Genomic DNA, 20374 nt, shown 5'->3' with positions numbered 1-20374 from the left:
ACCTATGGGGACTTTCCCCTCAAATGGGCTTTGTTTAGCAAGACAAGTTAAATAAAGATGTTTTCAAGCCTTTCTCCATTTCAAGAATCTAAGTAATTCTGCTTCTCTGCGGTCACATGGGACCCAAGTGAAGGGTCAGCTGTGATGGAATCCTGTGTCTCTCTCCTTTCAAAGGAGTGCCCCAGAAGTACCAATGATTGTGAAAAATGGAACTCTTGTGTTAACCACTGTGTTCACATCTACATTTTGTTCACTTTTGGTTAATGCCTGAAATACAATGATGGTCCCTTAAAAGGTTGCGTTTATCTTAGGTAGAAGAATCCCTGGGAATTATTGAAGTTATAACTCCATGTAAACAATGGGGATATATTGGAAATATTTTTGGCAGGGTAATGACCTATCAAGTTTTGCATATTAAAGAGATAATGCAATCTATGCTAAGCCTCAGGCTAGCATCATTCTGAATGGAGAAAAATTGAAGGCATTCCCTCTAAAATCTGGAACAAGACAGGGATGCCCTCTCTCACCACTTCTGTTCAACATAGTTCTCAAAATACTGGCCAGAGCAATTAGACAGACGAAAGAAATTAAAGGCATAAAAATAGGAAAAGAAGAACTTAAATTATCACTATTTGCAGGTGACATGATTCTATACCTAGCAGACCCAAAAGGGTCTACAAAGAAACTATTAGAGCTAATAAATGAATTCAGCAAAGTGGCAGGATATAAAATCAACACACATAAATCAAAGGCATTCCTGTATATCAGCGACAAATCCTCTGAAATGGAAATGAGGACAACCACTCCATTCACAATATCCTCAAAAAAAATAAAATACTTGGGAATCAACCCAACAAAAGAGGTGAAAGACTTATACAATGAAAACTACAGAACCCTAAAGAGAGAAATAGAAGAAGATCTTAGAAGATGGAAAAATATACCCTGTTCATGGATAGGCAGAACTAACATCATCAAAATGGCAATATTACCAAAAGTTCTCTATAGGTTTAATGCAATGCCAATCAAAATCCCAATGGCATTTCTTGTAGAAATAGAGAAAGCAATCACGAAATTCATATGGAAAAATAAAAGACCCAGAATAGCAAAAACAATGCTAAGCAGGAAGTGTGAATTAGGCGGTATAGCGATACCAGACTTCAAACTATACTACAGAGCAATAGTAACAAAAACAGCATGGTACTGGTACCAAAACAGGCGGGTGGACCAATGGTACAGAATAGAGGACTCAGAAACCAATCCACAAAACTACAACTATCTTATATTTGATAAAGAGGCTAAAAGCATGCAATGGAGGAAGGATAGCATCTTCAACAAATGGTGCTGGGAAAACTGGAAATCCATATGCAACAAAATGAAACTGAATCCCTTTCTCTCGCCATGCACAAAAGTTAATTCAAAATGGATCAAGGAGCTTGATATCAAATCAGAGACACGCCGTCTGATAGAAGAAAAAGTTGGCTACGATCTACATACCGTGGGGTCGGGCTCCAAATTCCTCAATAGGACATCCATAGCACAAAAGTTAATAACTAGAATCAACAAATGGGACTTACTCAAACTAAAAAGTTTTTTCTCAGCAAAAGAAACAATAAGAGAGGTAAATAGGGAGCCTACATCCTGGGAACAAATCTTTACTCCTCACACTTCAGATAGAGCCCTAATATCCAGAGTATACAAAGAACTCAAAAAATTAGACAATAAGATAACAAATAACCCAATCAACAAATGGGCCAAGGACCTGAACAGACACTTCTCAGAGGAGGACATACAATCAATCAACAAGTACATGAAAAAATGCTCACCATCTCTAGCAGTCAGAGAAATGCAAATCAAAACCACCCTAAGATACAATCTCATTCCAGTAATGAAGTCAAACAACATAATGAAGCCATTATGAAGTCAAACAACAAGTGCTGGCAAGGTTGTGGGGAAAAGGGTACACTTGTACATTGCTGGTGGGACTGCAAATTGGTGCAGCCAATTTGGAAAGCAGTATGGAGATTTCCTGGAAAGCTGGGAATGGAACCACCATTTGACCCAGCTATTCCCCTTCTAGGTCTATTCCCTAAAGACCTAAAAAGAGCATGCTACAGGGACACTGCTACATCGATGTTCATAGCAGCACAATTCACAATAGCAAGACTGTGGAACCAACCTAGATGCCCTTCAATAGACAAATGGATAAAAAAATGTGGCATTTATACACAATGGAGTATTACTCTGCATTAAAAAATGACAAAATCATAGAATTTGCAGGGAAATGGATGGCATTAGAGCAGATTATGCTAAGTGAAGCTAGCCAATCCCTAAAAAACAAATGCCAAATGTCTTCTTTGATATAAGGAGAGTAACTAAGAACAGAGTAGGGACAAAGAGCATGAGAAGAAGATTAACATTAAACAGGGATGAGAGGTGGGAGGGAAAGGGAGAGAGAAGGGAAATTGCATGGAAATGGAAGGAGACCCTCAGGGTTATACAAAATTACATACAAGAAGAAGTGAGGGGAAAGGGAAAAATAATACAAGGGGGAGAAATGAATGACAGTAGAGGGGGTAGAGAGAGAAGAGGGGAGGGGAGGGGGGATAGTAGAGGATAGGAAAGGCAGCAGAATACAACAGACACTAGTATGGCAACATGTAAATCAATGGATGTGTAACTGATATGATTCTGCAATCTGTATATGGGGTAAAAATGGGAGTTCATAACCCACTTGAATCAAAGTGTGAAATATGATATATCAAGAACTATGTAATGTTTTGAACAACCAACAATAAAAAATTTAAAAAAAAAGAGATAATGATGACGGCAATATGGAAGGTGAATTGAAGGGAGAAATGCATTAGACTATTAGAGTAGTTCAGGTGAGACTACTACACTATGAGAAATGGTAGTAGGGGAGGAAAAGGAGTGAGACAATTTCTAGTGAAGCTGGGCATGTAGAACTGATGAAACCCATTTGACAGATTAGTTGAGTTCTGAAAGAAAGAGAGTTAAGGATTCTGACTTAGGTGGTTGGGTGACTAGAAAAGAAGCAGGTCTATTGGAAAAGAGAGTGGGTTTGATTTTGTACATATTGATTTCCAGAGGTGTGTGGAACATCTAGATGGAAATGTCTAGTGGGTAGTTGGAACTTCAATGTCATGCTTAGGCAAGAGATCTGAACTAGCATATAGTTTTAGGAGTGATAAGTTCATAGGCAGCTGGTGCTTAAAGTCTTAGAGGTGGTTGAGATTATTAAAGGAAAGGAAGATCAGAAACTGGGAACCTTCAATGGGTAGCATAGCGGGCTTGTGGATATTAGAAGAAAAAAGTTTAGCCAAGGAGTCAGAGAAGGAGTGCTCAGAGAAGTGGGAGAAGAATCAGATACTGGCCATAAAATTTGTATTAGTTTCCTAGGATGGCTGTAACAATTTCCACACAAACTTGGTAGATTAAAACAATAGACTTTATTCTTTCACAGTTCTGAATGCCAGAAGCCCAAAAATCAAGATATAGGAAAGGCCATACTCTCTCTGAAGGCTTTTGCAGGGAAATCTCACCTTGAGATCCTTAACTTCATTATATCTGAAAAGACCCTTTTAAAAAATCAAGTAACACTCATAGGTTTGAGTGGGGCAGTTGGGACAGAAATCTTTTGAGGGGTTACCTACCATTCAACCCATAACAAAAACTAAGAGAGGGGAGAGTTTTATATATCCATGTCAAATGCTTTAGAGAGGTCACCCCACCTGATGGCCTCAGTTTGAGTGTTCTTATGAATGCCTACTTTCTAGACCTGATACTGGACCAGCAAGAACTGTTCAGTGACCTAAACGATAGCATGAGGGTTAAAGTGCGGGAAGCCCTTCTCAAAAAGCATCATCATCAGAATGAAAAGAAGAGAAACAACCTTATTCCTATTGTTCGCTCTTTTGCTGAAGTTGGCAAGAAGCAGTCTGATCCACATTCAATGGATAAAAATGGTAAGGTTATTTTGAATGGTTGTTGTTTCTTTTATTAATAAGTAATGGGGAACTCGTTGGAGATGCTGAGTTACTGTACTTGTCAGTATGTTTCCATGCTCACTTAGACACGGTACTTCGGTGACTGGTGAGGTGAGTAGCTGGGACTGGTACTTGTCTCTCTTGCAGCACTTGATATGCTTGCTTTTGATAGATCTTAGTGGACTCAGGATAAAGGACTTATACCCCAGGGTGGTCTCATAACTGATGTAGCTTTGGGGCCATATAAATATTGGGAGTAATTTGGGGTCAGAGAAGGTAAACTGGAGCCTTTTAGGAGTAAACAAATATCTTAGACTGGGGAGGCAAAATATGATAGTGTAGACCCTTGAGTCAGACTTCTAGGCTTGTGTTTCTGGCTTTATCACTTGCAAAGCATATGACCTACTAAACTTCTTTCTTTCTCTCTGGTAAAATAAAGATAATAATAGGACCTACTCTTTCAGTATATTGTGAGATTTCAATGAGTTAATCTCTATAGAGCCTTTAGCCAGGTACATGGTGGGTTGTAACCACTCATTGAATTTCGGTTGCTGTTTGCCTCATCTATGTTCATTTCTTGGTCTCCTCATTTATTGAATTGCAATGTGCAGAGATATGCCTGGGAATCTGTATTTTTGAAAAGTTCTTCAAAGGAGTCTCTCCTATATACTTCTGATTAGGAATTACTGCTTTAACAGAGAAATAAAAGAGAGTCACTAATATGTTTAGAAAGGTACAAAAGTAATAAGACTTCTGTTTCCCTTACCACTAACTAGTAGGTAAGGAGATAGGTATGAGTGGATCCCGGCTTCATGGTCACCTTAACTTTTCTCCATGTAGACTTTGCAGGAGAAGTCCTAACCAACTGGTGATGGATAGGGTGTGTCAGACAAGGAAAAGGGCAGGCACTTACAGGATTCTATTTGATTTTCTCCAAATAGGTCAAACTTTATCTCCTCAGTCTGTTCCAGCTACAAATCTTGAAGTGAAAAATGGAGTGAATTGTGAACACAGTCCTGTAGATTTAAGCAAGGTAAGCAGAGACATGGGAAGTTGATTTCAAAGCTTAAGGTTATCTCTAGTGGAACCATAGGTCCAACTGCTGGAATCTGGGCAAGCTTTGCTATTTTAATACCCTTTTTGCAAGACCAGAGTTTCTTCTGTGGAAAAGGAGGCCCATCTGCTCAGGTCTTCTCCCCACTACCTGACCCCCAGGTGGGATTGACTTGTTAGTTTGTTTCTCCAGGTTCAAAATGCTGAAAATTGTGACCAGCTACTGAGAGTCCTCCCCAATCCAGACCTCTTGATTTTTTTCACGTATTTTTTGGTAGCCAGTCTCCTGCAGCTCCTTCTTATATCCAAGAGTTTTGCCAAAACAGTACTTTTGCTACCTCATGGTAGAAACACGTCTTGCAGGCTGTGACTGTGTAATCTGAGGCCTGCAGCAATAGCAGCACCTCACTGCAGTTTCTGGTCTAAACCTTGATCTCCCTGCTTCTAACCTCTCCTTGCTCTGGTCTACCCCTGGCACTATTTTTCTAAAACAAAATAGTGTCATATCACTTTCTCTGCTCGAAGATTCCTGCTTTATTTAGAAAACCTGAAACCTCTGACAATGGATTCAAGTATTTAAAAAGTGAAATTATGTGACCCAGCATTTCAGAGTCTGGGGAAGCATGGTAGAGTAGAATTCAAACCAGAATACCTGTATTTATGTTTGTTTGTTTGTTTGTTTTGAAGTGCCAAGAATTGAACCCGGAGCATTATACATGCTAGGCATGAGCTCTACCACTTAGCCACACCCCACCCCCAGCCTTCAGAATACCTAAATTTAAATTTGATTCTTTATTTTACAGCCCTGGGCAAGTTAACTTTAGCTCTCTGGATCTCAGTTGCTTTATTTTTTAAATAGTAATATTATTATGGCCTGTCTTATCTATCCATACAGAGTTTTTGTAAGGATCAAATAAGACTATGAGAAAATACTTGTTAACCATAAAATCACAATGTGAATTTCAGGTATGAGGAGAGTGGTTTATATTTAAGATGATGGCTCCCAAATTGTCAGAAGGCTCTTTTGCACTTTCAGGTGGACCTTCATTTTATGAAAAAAATTCCCAGTGGGGCAGAGGCCTCAAATGTCCTGGTTGGAGAGGTGGATACTTTGGATCGGCCCATCGTTGCCTTTGTGAGGCTGTCTCCAGCTGTTCTTCTCTCAGGCCTGACAGAAGTGCCAATCCCAACAAGGTAAAGGCAAAGATAAAACTTTCTATCTGGAGTATAAATCTATGTGAACACTGGTAGAAGATAGCTAATACCAAAAGTTAGAACTGATTAATTTAGGAATGGTGTTAAAAAATTTGGCAGCAAGCTCAGAAAACTGGGGTATATTTGATTAACTGCTATGCAAAGAAATTCTGATTTTTAAGGCTATGATTACATGGTACCTACAGCCTTGAAAATGGAAAATGGAGGAGCAATCAGAGGGCATAGCAAAGGCCAGTCACTTGTTATAATAGGAAGCCTAAATCTCACTCTCTCAGTTCTACAGAGCCATATTCAAGGGAGATTCTTTAAGCAAGGGTATTGGTGTCTCTTTCCACAATTCTGGAAGGGTTTATGTGCTTTGCATATATGCCTGCATTTGTTCAAAAGGCTATTCATGTGCTCTGAAGGTGGTGATGCCATTGATCCAGAGCCCCACAAATTATAGATAGTATTCAGATGTCCAGAACAGAGGTTAAACTTCTTTATAATGATCATTTCAGCTTCCTTTTTCTGCATTTTCTTATTAGAACAATGAATAGGAGTCAGATAACCTTGAATTTGTACAACAATGCCATGTTTTGAAAAGGTGTCCTTCCTACACCTAGGAATTGTGTCTATGAAAACCCTAAGAAATATAGCCACAGTATTGAATGATGTCATACAAATAGCTTTCAGTGTCCATAGTGGGGCTATTAGGTTAAGGCAACTTGAAATGATCCATCTCTGTTTCTCTGTCTCTCTGTCTCTCTCTCTCTGAAGGTACAATGATGATTTTTTTTTTTTTTTTGGATAGGAGAGAGAAATGTTTTACTGTCTAGAGAGGAATAAGATGCTGCTTCTACAGAGTTACTTATGTAATTTCTTCTTCTGTGTGTTTTGCCAGATTTTTGTTTATCTTATTGGGCCCAGTAGGAAAAGGTCAGCAGTACCATGAAATTGGCAGATCCATGGCCACCATCATGACAGATGAGGTATGTGCCATTTCTGCTTTTCACTCATTCATCTCATAAATATTTATTGTTTATTCTGTGCCAAATACTGTGCTAGTGATTGGAGATAAAATAATTACAATTGCATTGTCTGGTGGGAATCAGTTCAGGGCATTTTTCTGAGAGCCTCTTGTAGGAATACCAAGCCCTCTGGGAGATTTAAAAAATTTTTTTTAAATTTGTTCTATTTGATTATACATGACAGTAGAATGCATTTTGACACATTGCACACAAATGAACACAACTTCTCATTCCTCTGGCTGTACATGGTACAGAGTCACTCCAGTAGTGTAATCATACATGTATATAGGATAATAATGTCTGTCTCATTCTATCAACCTTTCCATCTCCAGTGCCCTACCCCTCTCCTCACTCCCCTCTGCATAATCCAAAGTTCCTTCATTCTCCCCACACCACTTGATCATGGGTCAGCATCCACTTATCAGAGTGGCCTCTTTTTTGGAGAGGGGGATTGGCTTATTTCACTTAGCATCATATTCTCTAGTTCCATCCATTTACCTACAAATGCCATTCTTCTTTAAGGCTGAGTAATATTCCATTGTGTATATGTACCATATTTTCCTTATCCATTCATCTGTTGAAGGGCATGTAGGTTGGTTCCATAGTTTAGCTATTGTGAATTGAGCTGCTATAAACATTGATATGGCTGTGTCATTGTAGTATGCTGATTTTAGGTCCTTTGGGTATAAACTGAGGAGTGGGATAACTGTGTCAAATGGTGATTCTAAGTTTTTTGAGGAATCTCCATACTGCTTTCCATAGTGGTTGCACCAAATTGCAGCAATGTATGAGTGTACCTGTTTTCCCACATACTCACCAACACTTATTATTGCTTGTATTCTTCATAATTGCAATTCGGACTAGACTGAAATGAAATCTTAGAGTAGTTTTGATTTTAATTTCTAGAGATGATGAACATTTTTTCATATATTTGTTGATTGATTGTATTTCTTCTTCTGTGAAATGTTTTCTCAGTTCCTTAGCCCATTTATTGATTGGGTTGTTTGTTTTTTTAGTGTTCAGTTTTTTGAGTTCTTTTTTTTAAAAATATGTTGAGGGCTGAAATCAAGTCAAGATGGCGCCTGGCACTTTGCCAGGAGGAGTGGTCTGTGAAGCAATGCCAGCAAGCCATTAAGATGATGAGGATTCCTTATTGGTTGACTGCTGTATCTTGTTTATGTTAATTGAGTTAAGCTGTGTGTAATTAGTTAAGTATATATACCTCTGCTGTCCAGCAGAGAAGCGGCTCCTACTATCTCGGGTGCCCGCTACTTTGAGTTCTCGCTCAGTTCCTGCTGAGTTCACTCGCAGTAAAGTAGTTCCCGATTCAACCTTCAAGTTGCTTGTCATCTCTCGGTTATTTAACCCAGCCGGACTAGGGCAAAAATACTCTTATTTATTTATTTATTTTATGTGGTGCTGAGGATTGAACCCAGTGTCTCACACATGTGAGGCAAGCACGTTGCCACTGAGCCACAATCCCAGCCCACTGAGTTCTTTATATATCCTGGAGATTAGTATTCTGAGGTGCATATGGTAAAGATTTTCTCCCATTCTATAGGCTCTCTCTTCACATTATTGATTGTTTCCTTTGCTGAGAAGAAGCTTTTTAGTTTGATCCCCATTTATTGATTCTAATTTTACTTCTTGCACTTTAGGAGTCTTATTAAGGAATTTAGGTCCTAAGCTAACATGATGAAGATTTGGGCCTACTTTTTCTTCTGTTAGCCACAGAGTCTCTGTTCTAGTGCCTAAATCTTTGATCCACTTTGAATTGATTTTTGTGCAGGGTGAGAGATAGACGTTTAATTTCATTTTGCTATAGATGGATTTTCACTTTTCCCAGCACCATTTGTTGAATAGCCTATCTTTTCTCCAATGTATGTTTTTGGCACCTTTGTCTAGTATGAGGTAACTATATTTATGTGGGTTTGTCTCTGTATCTTCTGTTTTGTATCATCGGTCTACATGTCTATTTCGGTGCCAATATCATGCCATTTTTATTATTATTACTCTGTAGTATAGTTTGAGGTCTGGTGTTGTGATGCCTCTGGCTTCACTATTCTTGCTAAGGACTGCTTTGGCTATTCTGGGTCTCTTATTTTTCCAGACTAATTTTCTAGTTCTATGAAGAATGTCATTGGATTTTTTAAAATATATTTTTTATTTGTAGATGGTCACAATATCTTTATTTTATTTATTTATTTTTATGTGGTGCTGAGGGTCGAACCTAGTGCCTTTACCACTGAGCCACAATCCCAGCCCCATGTCATTGGGATTTTAATGGGAAGTGTATTAAATCTGCATAACGCTTTTGGCAATATGCTTTTGACAATATTAATTCTACCTATCCAAGAGCATGGGAGGTCTTTCTATTGTCTAAGGTCTCTTCAATTTCTTTCTTTAGTGTTCTGTAGTTTTTTCATTGTTGAGGTCTCTCACTTTTTTTGTTGGATTGGTTCCCAGGTGTTTTTTGTTGTTGTTGTTTATTTGTTTATTTTTTGTTTTTTAACTATTGTGAATGGGTAGTTTTTCTAATTTCTCTTGTAGTGGATTCATCACTTATATATAGAAATGCGTTTGATTTATGGGTATTGATTTTATATCCTGCTACTTTGCTGAATTCATTTAGTTAAAGCTAATTTATTTATTTATTTATTTAATTCTAGAAGTTTCTGGTGGAATTTTTTTATCTTCTAAATTTAGAATCATGTTGTCAGCAAATAGTGATAGTTTGAGTTCATCTTTTCCTATTTGTATCTGGGGGTTTTTCTTCCTATGTTATCTCTCCCTTTTTGGTTAATTAAGGATGAGGAGAAATCCTTTTCTGGGAAAATTATTATTTCCAAGTAATATATGGAGAGAAATACACTTAAAGCTGACTTAATTTCCTAGAGAATATGGTTAATTAAATATATCTAAGCTATTTGCGTAAAATCTTCACTCCCACATAAATGAGACCAGTTTGTATAAGGTCAGGTGTACGATCTTAGCCAGTGTCATGTGAATGTTCTTGTTTGGCATTGTACGATCCACAGTGCCAAACCCTGGAGAGGACCATGTTGCACATATGAACTGCAAAGCTGAGCTTTCAAGCATATGTTGTAGTAGGCAAAGGGAGGTATGGGCTATTTTTTCAGCTCTCTTTGGGAGGCTTATTTCAACTTCCTTAGTAATTCCATCCAATTTTTCTAAACATTATAATCAAAAAAATTTCCATACATCATTTTTCCCCATCCTTTGAGAATATAATAGCTTTGTATATCTTTAGAGTCATATCTATTTCTTCTTATACTAGCAGATATTTATTAATTCTTTTTGACCCAACTCATCTCTAAAGGTTCATTTTTTTAAATATTTTATCTTTGCACTTGTCTAAGTGCTAAATTTTCTTCTTCTCAGGTCCCTATGACAGAGATAAATATCAATAATTTGAGTAGAGTAACTTTCAACTTTCATAAGAGTTTTTCCTTTTTTGTAGATTTTTCATGATGTGGCATATAAGGCAAAAGAGCGAGATGATCTCCTAGCTGGGATTGATGAGTTCCTAGACCAGGTGACGGTGCTTCCTCCAGGGGAATGGGACCCCTCCATTAGAATTGAACCACCTAAAAATGTCCCTTCACAGGTAATGTATGCACATTAGCCAGTGGTGGCTAGTGTCACTGAGTGCCCACCATGAATAAAGCAAAGTCCATGTGGACATATACTAAATAAATTGAGCTGTGGTTCTATTTTGGGGCTCCTAGAATGTCAGAATAATAATAAAAAATGAATATTCAGTAATATAGATTGTTTTAGATGCAATGAGATAGCAGGGTTACATGGGAATGAAGTCTTTAAAATTTTTTATTTGTTCTTTTTAGTTATACGTGACAGTGGAATGTAATTTGACATGTTATATGTACATGGAGTATAACTTCCATTCTTGTGGTTGTACATAATGTAAGAGTTACATTGGTTATGTGTTCATATATAAACATAGGGAAGCTATGTACTACACATTCTACTGTCTTTCCTATTCCCAACTCTTTCCCTTCCCTTTATTCCCCTTTTTCTAATCCAGAGTACTTCTATGCTTCCCTTCCCCCCCTCCCCTTATTATTTGTTAGCATCTGTATATTACAGACAACATTCAGCCTTTGGTTTTTTGGGATTGGCATAGTTCACTTAGCATGATAGTCTTCAGTTTCATCCAATTACCAGCAAATACCATAATTTCATTCTTCTTTATGGCTGAATAATATTCCATTGTGTATATATACCACATTTTCTATTTTTATTCATCTATTGAAGGCACCTAGGTTGGTTCCATAGCTTAGCTATTGTAAATCAAGCTGCTATAAATTGATGTGGCTGCATCACTCTAGTATGTTGATTTTAAGTCCTTTGGGTATATACCAAGGAGTGGGATAACTGGGTCAAATGATGGCTCTATACCCAGTTTTCTGAGGAATCTCCATACAGCTTTCCAGAGTGGTTACACCAATTTTCAGTCTGGGCATGAATTTTCAGCCAAATTTTGAAGGCATTGATGTAGAATGGCAGAGAGGAGAAGGGAGAACATTTCTTGACAGTATATTATGTTTAAAGTTATCAAGTGAAAAAAAGACAACAAGCTGTATGGAGAGAACAAATAGGATTTCTTTACCTTTCTGACATATTAAGAGTGGGAAGAAAATTTCTGCTATGTACTAGGTACTAGGGCAGATGCTTCATACATGTGAATTCAACTTTCCCAGCAATATTTCCTCCAAAAGGTATTGTTATCTTTAGTTTACACATGAGAAATAAAATGATCTTAGGGCAAGGTTTTATGGTAAAGTAAGATTATACAGAAGCAGATCTGAAACTGAAACTCTGATGCCAAAGCCTCCATTTTTTGTTTCTGGGCAAGATACAGTTAGGAGTCAGGTTCTATTGCAGAGGAAAAGAAATTTTATATATATAAATTCACACACACTTTTTTCTTCCCCAGGAAAGTCAGTAAATTGCATCAACTCAGTAAATGCATTTGAAAACTACAAACACTTGAGCATTTGGGTTGCTTTTGGGTTATCCCATCACCACTCCCCACTGTTAGCAGGAACTACAGATAAATACTGATTTTACTAACTTTATGGTCTTCTGTTAAAAGGAGAAAAGGAAAATGCCTGGTGTTCCAAATGGAAATGTTTGCCACATAGAACCAGAACCACACGGGGGTCATAGTGGACCAGAACTGCAGCGTACTGGGCGGTAAGTTCTGGGTTATTTCACAGCTGATGCTGCTTACTGTGCAGAAGTTGTGTGAAGGAAAGAAGCATCCTTTTTTGTTTTCAATCTTCTTCTCTGTAGTGGGACTTTATTGTCTGGAAATAACTTTTCAGATGGAATTACCAAGTATAGGTATTATAAATATATCAAATGTATTCATTCATTCAAGTTTCTGAAACCACCTATCATGTTCTGTCTCGTGTCCAATCCTTTCCACACATTGTTCCCTCTGATTTGAACACTCTCCACCTTCCTCATCTCCTGGCTAACTCAGCTCAACTCAGGTGTCCCTTCCTTTGGAAAGCTTTCTTGTGTTCTCCATAGTCAAAGGTAGGTTTTCCTGTGGTGTAATGCCTCAGCATTACGTTAGAGGGAAAAGGTACTATCTTAGGTTTGTATGTCTCAGAATAGGCAATCTAATCTTCTAGGCCAATATTTTTAAGAACAGATGTCCAAGGAAAAGGGCTTTTATGGTAGGTGAGAGCAACAATCTCCAGATTAGGAGGTTTTATTTCCCAGCCAGGAAGGTGGTAAAAGAGGGGATGATATTTGGCATTGGTGTGACATCCAGTGGTGTTCTCAGATTAGAGAATGTTACGACTCTGACTCTGGCTCTGTATTTTTGTGCTGAGAAGAATGTACTGGATGGAGATTCACATATCATAAAAAAAAGCTTTTATGGCTTCTATTTCTTTTTTTTTAATCCTTTTTTTCCTATCTTGCTTGAGATTGCTTTCCTTTCGTCTTTTATCCTTAGTATTCTACCCAGTGGAAAGTCAGATTTTTGTTTGTTTTGTTTTGAAATTATGGACAGTGATTTACTTTTTCACTCATGAAAATTCAGGGAGAAACTAGGAGAAACAAGAGAATGGCACTTATCTAATAGTATCCTGATAAAGTAATATGTTCTAGTTGAAGGAGTGCATTCAAGAAGATAGCTATGCTCTGAGAGGGAGCCTTGGCACAAAGGAGGAGCCTTTGAAAGGAAAGAGTCACTGAGAAGAGGTCTGAATGGCAGGGAGGCCTGATCCTGAGAGGCAATAAGGGAATGACTGTCCTTAGAATTGGCTCCAGGATTGGGACTGTCTTAGAAGAAATGGGGTTTGTAATTGTTGTTGTTTGTTTAAGGAAAGGGTCTTGAGTATGGATTTGATAATTTCAGAATTATGACTTTTTTTAATAATAAAAAGGGTGTCCACACCCTAGGACTTAAAGTTAGAAAATAATGGAATCAAAAGCAACAGGTTTTCCTCAAACAGGTATCTGTACAGAGGTATGATTTCAGAAAAAAAAAAAAAAAAAGATTTCAGTTTTCTTTCCCTGCCAAAGAAAATAAATAATAATAATAAAATAATAAACAAGATAGCCATGTTTATGATTAATTCTACATGAGGATTTGGGAAACCATTTGATTGCATCTCAACCATTTTGAGATCTCAGAAAAGGTACCTAATGTATCCACAGAAAATTTCATATCAACAGGTCTATCACATGCTTAATCAAAAGCCCCAAGTATTTTTTACGTATGTATGTATGTATTTTGGTGCCAGGGATCGAACCCGGGGGCACTTAACCACTGAGCTACATCCCCAGCCTTTTTTATTTGTTTAAATATATTTTTTTTAGTTGTAGTTGGACACAATACCTTTATTATTTATTTTTTTATGTGGTGCTGAGGATCGAACCCAGTGCCCTGCATGTGCTAGGCGAGCACTCTACTGCTGAGACACAACCTCAGTGCCCCCATTTTATTTTTTATTTAGAGACAGGGTCTTGCTAAGTTGCTTAGGTCCTAACTAAGTTGTGGAAGCTGGCTTTGAACTTGTGATCTTCCTGCCCCAAGTACTTTAACATATAAATTCAGATAGAGTTTGATAATGTCACATCAGGAAATTCTGAAATTAACAAAGCTAAAAACTGGGCTCAGAGCTTAGTTTTGCTTTAGACCTTTCCTTCTGAGCACTTAGTAAAGGGCCTCAGACCCATGACTTTCTTCTTGGACCAGGTGACTTACTGCCTGTATTGGTATCAGAGATCCCAGTTTCAGTCCATCTCTGGCCCCTTCTCCGTTTCAAGTTATGTGGGAAAGAAATGTGAGACATTTGCTGTAGATGGACATCCAGACATTTCTGGACCTTCCCGGACTGCACAATCTGAAAACACATTAGTAGCCAGGCACAGTTGTACATGCTTTTAATTCCATTAGCTCAGGAGGCTGAGGCAGGAGGATCTTAACTTCAAAGCCAGCCTCAACAACTTAGTGATGCCCTAAACAATTTAGTGAGACCCTGTATCTAAATTAAAAAATTAAAAGGGCTGGAGATGTGGCTCAGTGATAGTGGTTAAGAACCCCTGGATTCAATCTCTAGTACCAAAATAATAATAATAATAATACATTGTTAAATAAAAATTTAAAAAACTCATTAACTTGGGTTTTTCAGTTATACCACTCCTTAGTTTTTATCCTATTGAATTAAAGTCAGCATACTATAGCAATACATATATACCCATGTTTATAGCAGCATAGTTCACAATAGCCAAATTATGGAACTAGCCTAGATGTTGGTCAATGGATGATGGATAAATAAACTATGGTATATATACACAATGAAGTTTTATTTAGTCACATAGAAGAATTAAATTATGTCATTTTCAGGAAAATGGAAGGAACTTGAGAGCTTTATGTTAAGTGAAATATGCCAAACTCAGAAAGTTAAAGATCATAAGTTATTTTTTTATCATATGTGGAAGTTAGAGAGAAAAGGGACAAAAAAACGGTAGGGGGAATCTCATGAAAATAGAAGGGAGATCAGTAGAATAGAGGGAGGAGAAGAGAGAAATGGGAAGGTACTGGGAAATGAAATGGGCCAAATTATACTATTATATTTCATGCATGTATGCATATGTAACAATGAATCCCAATTTTATGTATAATTATAATGCACCAATAAAACATGTGATAAACACATTATCTTAGGTTTTATAATTCTTCAAACCATTAGTTAAGTTTCTTTGTAAGCAAAGCCTGCTTTGTGCATATCATGTTATACAACGTTGAGGCAAAACTTGAAGACATAAGGGACGTTATTCTTGTAGGACTAAGAGGTATTTGAAAACGGAGTAGAGTAGACTCTAAGAAGCTGGGAAAGGAGTCAGAGTTGAAAATAGTACTGTGATTTCTGTTTTATCTGACCCTCCAAGCCAGGGCTATGACAGTGTTTTGAACCTCCCTGATGTCATCACAGACAGGGACACCATATGTTGCAAGAAAGTATGTCTAGAGTCTTCCTTGTCCAGAAGATCCACAGCAAGAAAGATACTCTGGAAAGGGGTTTTCCAGGGTAGATTTATATCCTTTATCGGAGGTGCCAGTTTGGGGGAAGGGTTAATGTAAAAAAAAGAATCAGGAGCTGCTATCTCGATGATACCCCCACACTTCAAACAGGTTTCTTCCAAAGCACACCAGACAAATGGATGACTGGCCTGTCCCTAAAGCCCTCCAGGAAAGGGCTCCCTAAGTCAGTGCTCCAGATCCTAGTGACCCTCTACACGGGTAAGTTCTTTCTTACGTCAAGCTTAAATTCATATTCCTCTGTGCCTCCTGCCCCCCAAAACTTGAACATCAAGAACAGTGTTGAAAGGGAAAGGAAGTCTCAAATATGAAAAGAAGCATTGAGGCCTAAGTTAATATCTGTGGTAGATGTGAAATTATCATCTGGTTTTATGCATGAATGAGGTATTAACAGTATTCAGAAATTATTTTTTTAAATGTTATACCATCAGTACGAGCCTCAAATCTCCCTCTTCTGTTTAATCATTGCTAGACAGACAGATTTCTTCCCTTTTTGTGGCTTTTCATAAGCACATGTCACATCAATCTTTTGTCTGTTGCTCACAGACTCTCCTCTCCAAAGATGCCTCCTGTGTCCAGGGATAGGCTAATCATGGCAGTGTTTCTGGTGGCCTCAGTGGGAGGTCAGAAGGAAGTTCTTTTTCGAAGATAATGCCCTTCAGAGGAAGGTTGCTTGTGATGAGGAGGTGACAGTCACTGGATGCTATGGCAGCTAAGGACCCAGAAACACTTGAATCTTATCCCCAGAATAATCACTGTTGCCTGTGAGATCCTTGAAGGGTTATTTATCCAGAGAAGAGAGCAAGACAAAGCAACAATCAAAATCTGAGGCTGAAGGCTCCTGATCTATGTTGAACCCTCTAGATACTTCTTTACCTGAGCTAGGTTTGCCAGACAGTCTAAAATTAAAGGCAGGTCATAAGACTGGCTTTGCCTCTCTTCTCTAAGCCTACACTCAGATGTCATGTTACTACTATAGATGGAGCAAAGGTGAATCCCAACTACACCCACCCAGAGAAATAGAGCAAGTGGGCATGATAGAACAGTGTCTGCCCTGTGAACACCTGCATACCCATTGTGCAGCTAGATAAGAAAGAGTGAGTGGAGAAAGAACTGGCTGGGCTTTCTCCCCTGGCATGTGGGTCCTAGACCTCACCATACTTTTCCAGGCTCCTAGGAGAGAGAAGGGAAGAAAGAGCTGGCAAGCCTCCTTTCGTGAGAGAGTAACTTTTTTTTAATAGTTATAGATGGACAGCATGCCTTTATTTGTATATTTTTTTATGCGGTGCTGAGGATCGAACCCAGTGACTCACACATGCTTAGGCAAGCGCTCTGCCACTGAGCTACAGACCCGGCCCAACTTTTTTGTTTTTTATTTAGTTTTAGCTCTTTATTACGGAAAATTTCAAATGTAAAAAAAGGAAGAGAAGCAACTGTTATCAACATTTTTCCAATCTTGTTTTATCTATTTCTTCCCACTTATTTTTCTGCTTTCTAGGTTATTTTAAACCAAATCACAAAATATATTTTTTCCTATAAATACCTCAGTATGTATCATGTTTGATAAGAACATTTTAAAAAATAATTATGCCATTATCAAATGTAACAAATCTAATAATAATTCTTTAAATCATCTAATACTTAGGTGCACTTTAAATTTTTTGTGATTGTCACCATCATCTTTTTAGGGTTCATTTGTTTGATGTAGGATCCAGTCCATTTTGCATTTGGTTACTATGTTCTCATCCTACAATAGTCCCTCTTCCTTTCCTTTTTCTCTATGCTGTTGATTTGTAGAAGAAACCAAGTGATGTGTCCTGTGAGATACAGTGTGGCTCTTTTTGTTACTCACTAGGCAGTTTCCCCCCTGGTACAGTGACTCCATTCTTAGAAAAAAATGACTGAGTCTGGGAGCAAGATCTCCTCCTTGGCTCTCCAAGATCTTGCTCCTCATCTGTCTCATCCATGGGAAGTGGAGAGGACTCTGAAGTCCTGCCACTGAGTCCTATTGATTCTACTTCCTGATTAAACCTTAAATCCATCCACTTTTCTCCTCATCCCAATTTACACTGCCTTCATCACACTGCCACAAGAGTGTTGGTCAATGGATGATGGATAAATAAACTATGGGATATATACATAATGAAGTTTTATTTAGTCACAAAGAAGAATTAAATTATGTCATTTGCAGAAAAATGGAAGGAATTTGAGAGCTTTATGCTTGTTGGATTATAAAGCTCCACTGTGTTTACAGTCCTTGAGTAGCTTGACTTAAAACTGTCATAAGGCCTTTCGTGACTCAGCTTCTTCAGCCTTGTCTGTTGGTGTTTGCCCCTTGCACTGTATTGTCTAGTCATAAATCTTCCAGCACCTTGAACCACTGTGTAGTCTCAACTCTAGGTGTCACCCATGCTGGTTCCTCTGCCTCATCTGGCTATCTTCCAGTCCATCCTTTGAGTCCCTGCTGAAATTCCCCTCCTTGTTCTGTGCTACCACAGTGCCTGTCTCCTGTACTAGAGGAGAGCAAAGGCTGTGTTTGTCTTGCTCACTGCTGCATCTCCAGTACCTTGGCACAGTGCCTAACACCAAGTATCTGCTACTACTTGTCAATGGCATGCACGAACGATTATGCTAATTCTCAAGAGGAAGGTAGGTAGTTGTTCAGAGTAAGAAAGTACATGTGATGGGGCATTTCATCTGGAAAATGTGTAATAAAACTAACAATTTTATATCTCGAGTCAGTTTTGTATATTTTCTCCAAACAGATCAGAATTTGAAGTTTGAAGCCAATACTTGCTTCCTTATTAACTTTTTGAACTTTTTATTAAATGGGTAATATGATACCCAAATTAATTTTTTTGAATTGAATAAATCATTCAGATTTATAGTAAGCTATGCCTTGATGGCACATAGAATCTGTGCTGACCCCAGAGAGATCTGCTATACTTGAGGTCAAATTGAAGCCAAAATACTACTTTAGTACAGAGTACATTTAAAATGTTTTCAAATGTGTGCCATTCATTATGCATTTGTGAAAGAGGGGCTGTGTTAGAGGCCTGTCTGCTATGTTTCTGCAGGCTATTTGGGGGCTTGGTGCTGGACATCAAGCGGAAGGCCCCCTGGTACTGGAGCGACTACCGGGATGCACTCAGCTTACAGTGTCTAGCCTCCTTTCTGTTCCTGTATTGTGCCTGCATGTCACCTGTCATCACCTTTGGGGGATTGCTTGGAGAAGCCACTGAGGGACGCATAGTAAGAACTTTCAATCACTTTTAATGGTCCTAAACACAACTTAAAAATATTATGGTGGCAGCCAACTCCATTGGGAGGAAATTACCTGGACTAGGACTGAGGAAATTGGATTCTTTCTCTTGAATAACTGAGGACTTCTGTCTTCATATAAGAAAAACCTTCTCCCTCTTGAGCAGACTATCTTCTGCTCCAATGTCAGTTACAATAGCTGGTTGCCTAGTTGAATTGCTCATTGGCCCAAGAATGGAAAATGGATATATTGATGTCATTTGAAAATAAGATTTTAAGTGATTGTATGACAACTTGTAGTGTGAATAGCATCACCGTGCCTTTAATGTATTTTTGAATACTGAATTGAATCACCGAAGGACAAGAACTTAGTTAAGGAATCATATGTAAATGGATTTGGATACCTGAATTATTAAAGTGGGATCTGTTTACAAGAGTATTAGATGGTGTGTGCACATCACCCTTGCTAAGAAATACAAGCAAATAACTGTCAAGGCACATATTAGGGCTAAGTCGGGAGTATATATAAGCCAACATTACTCTTTACTGATGGACTACGTGAACTTAAGTGATTTCTTTTCCTTCTCAGAGTGCAATTGAATCCTTATTTGGAGCCTCCATGACCGGGATTGCCTATTCCTTATTTGCAGGACAGCCCCTTACCATCTTAGGAAGTACGGGGCCCGTTCTTGTGTTTGAAAAGATTTTATTCAAATTCTGCAAGTAAGATATTTGTTTTTCTGAAAACTGTTATTGGCTGTGGTTATTGTGATGCCAGGGTTGAATAACAGGATTCTACACAAATTTAAAAGTAAGCAAATATTCTGAATTATAAGAAACCTGAAGAAAGAACATCATTTGGTCTATAATTCTGCCCCCAGGCAACACGTACCTAAAATTGTAGATCCTCTATTTTTTAAATTTATTTTTTAGTTGTTGATGGACCTTTATTTTATTCATTTATTTATATACAGTGCTGAGGATCAAACCCAGTGACTCACACATGCTAGGCAAGCGCTTTACCGCTGAGCCACAGCCCCAGCACCCCCCATTCTTTAAATTTTTTTTTTTAGTTTGAATGGATCTTTATTTTATTTATTTATTTATATATGGTGCTGAGGATCAAACCCAGTGCCTCACCCATGCCAGGTGAGTACTGTACCACTGAGCCGCAACCCAGGCCTGAAATCTTGACTTTTTAATCTTTAAAAAAACTTTCCCTA

General features: G+C 38.2%; 1 protein-coding gene across 1 annotated transcript in view; it reads left to right on the top strand.

The window, feature by feature from the left end:
- Slc4a8 (solute carrier family 4 member 8) overlaps positions 1 to 20374 on the top strand; it is a 61415-nt gene that overhangs the window by 12979 nt on the left and 28062 nt on the right. The window contains exons 5-12 of the mRNA XM_027949766.3: positions 3795 to 3983; positions 4946 to 5037; positions 6094 to 6251; positions 7156 to 7243; positions 10764 to 10910; positions 12420 to 12520; positions 18968 to 19142; positions 19741 to 19874. Of these exons, the coding sequence (XP_027805567.2) occupies positions 3795 to 3983; positions 4946 to 5037; positions 6094 to 6251; positions 7156 to 7243; positions 10764 to 10910; positions 12420 to 12520; positions 18968 to 19142; positions 19741 to 19874 (1084 nt within the window). The remainder of the gene's footprint in view (positions 1 to 3794; positions 3984 to 4945; positions 5038 to 6093; positions 6252 to 7155; positions 7244 to 10763; positions 10911 to 12419; positions 12521 to 18967; positions 19143 to 19740; positions 19875 to 20374) is intronic.

This window comes from Marmota flaviventris, chromosome 3, assembly GCF_047511675.1.
Source record: "Marmota flaviventris isolate mMarFla1 chromosome 3, mMarFla1.hap1, whole genome shotgun sequence".
NCBI classification, from domain to species: Eukaryota; Metazoa; Chordata; class Mammalia; order Rodentia; family Sciuridae; genus Marmota; species Marmota flaviventris.
Note: the sequence above shows the minus strand (reverse complement) of the source record. Positions and strands in the feature narration are given on the sequence as shown.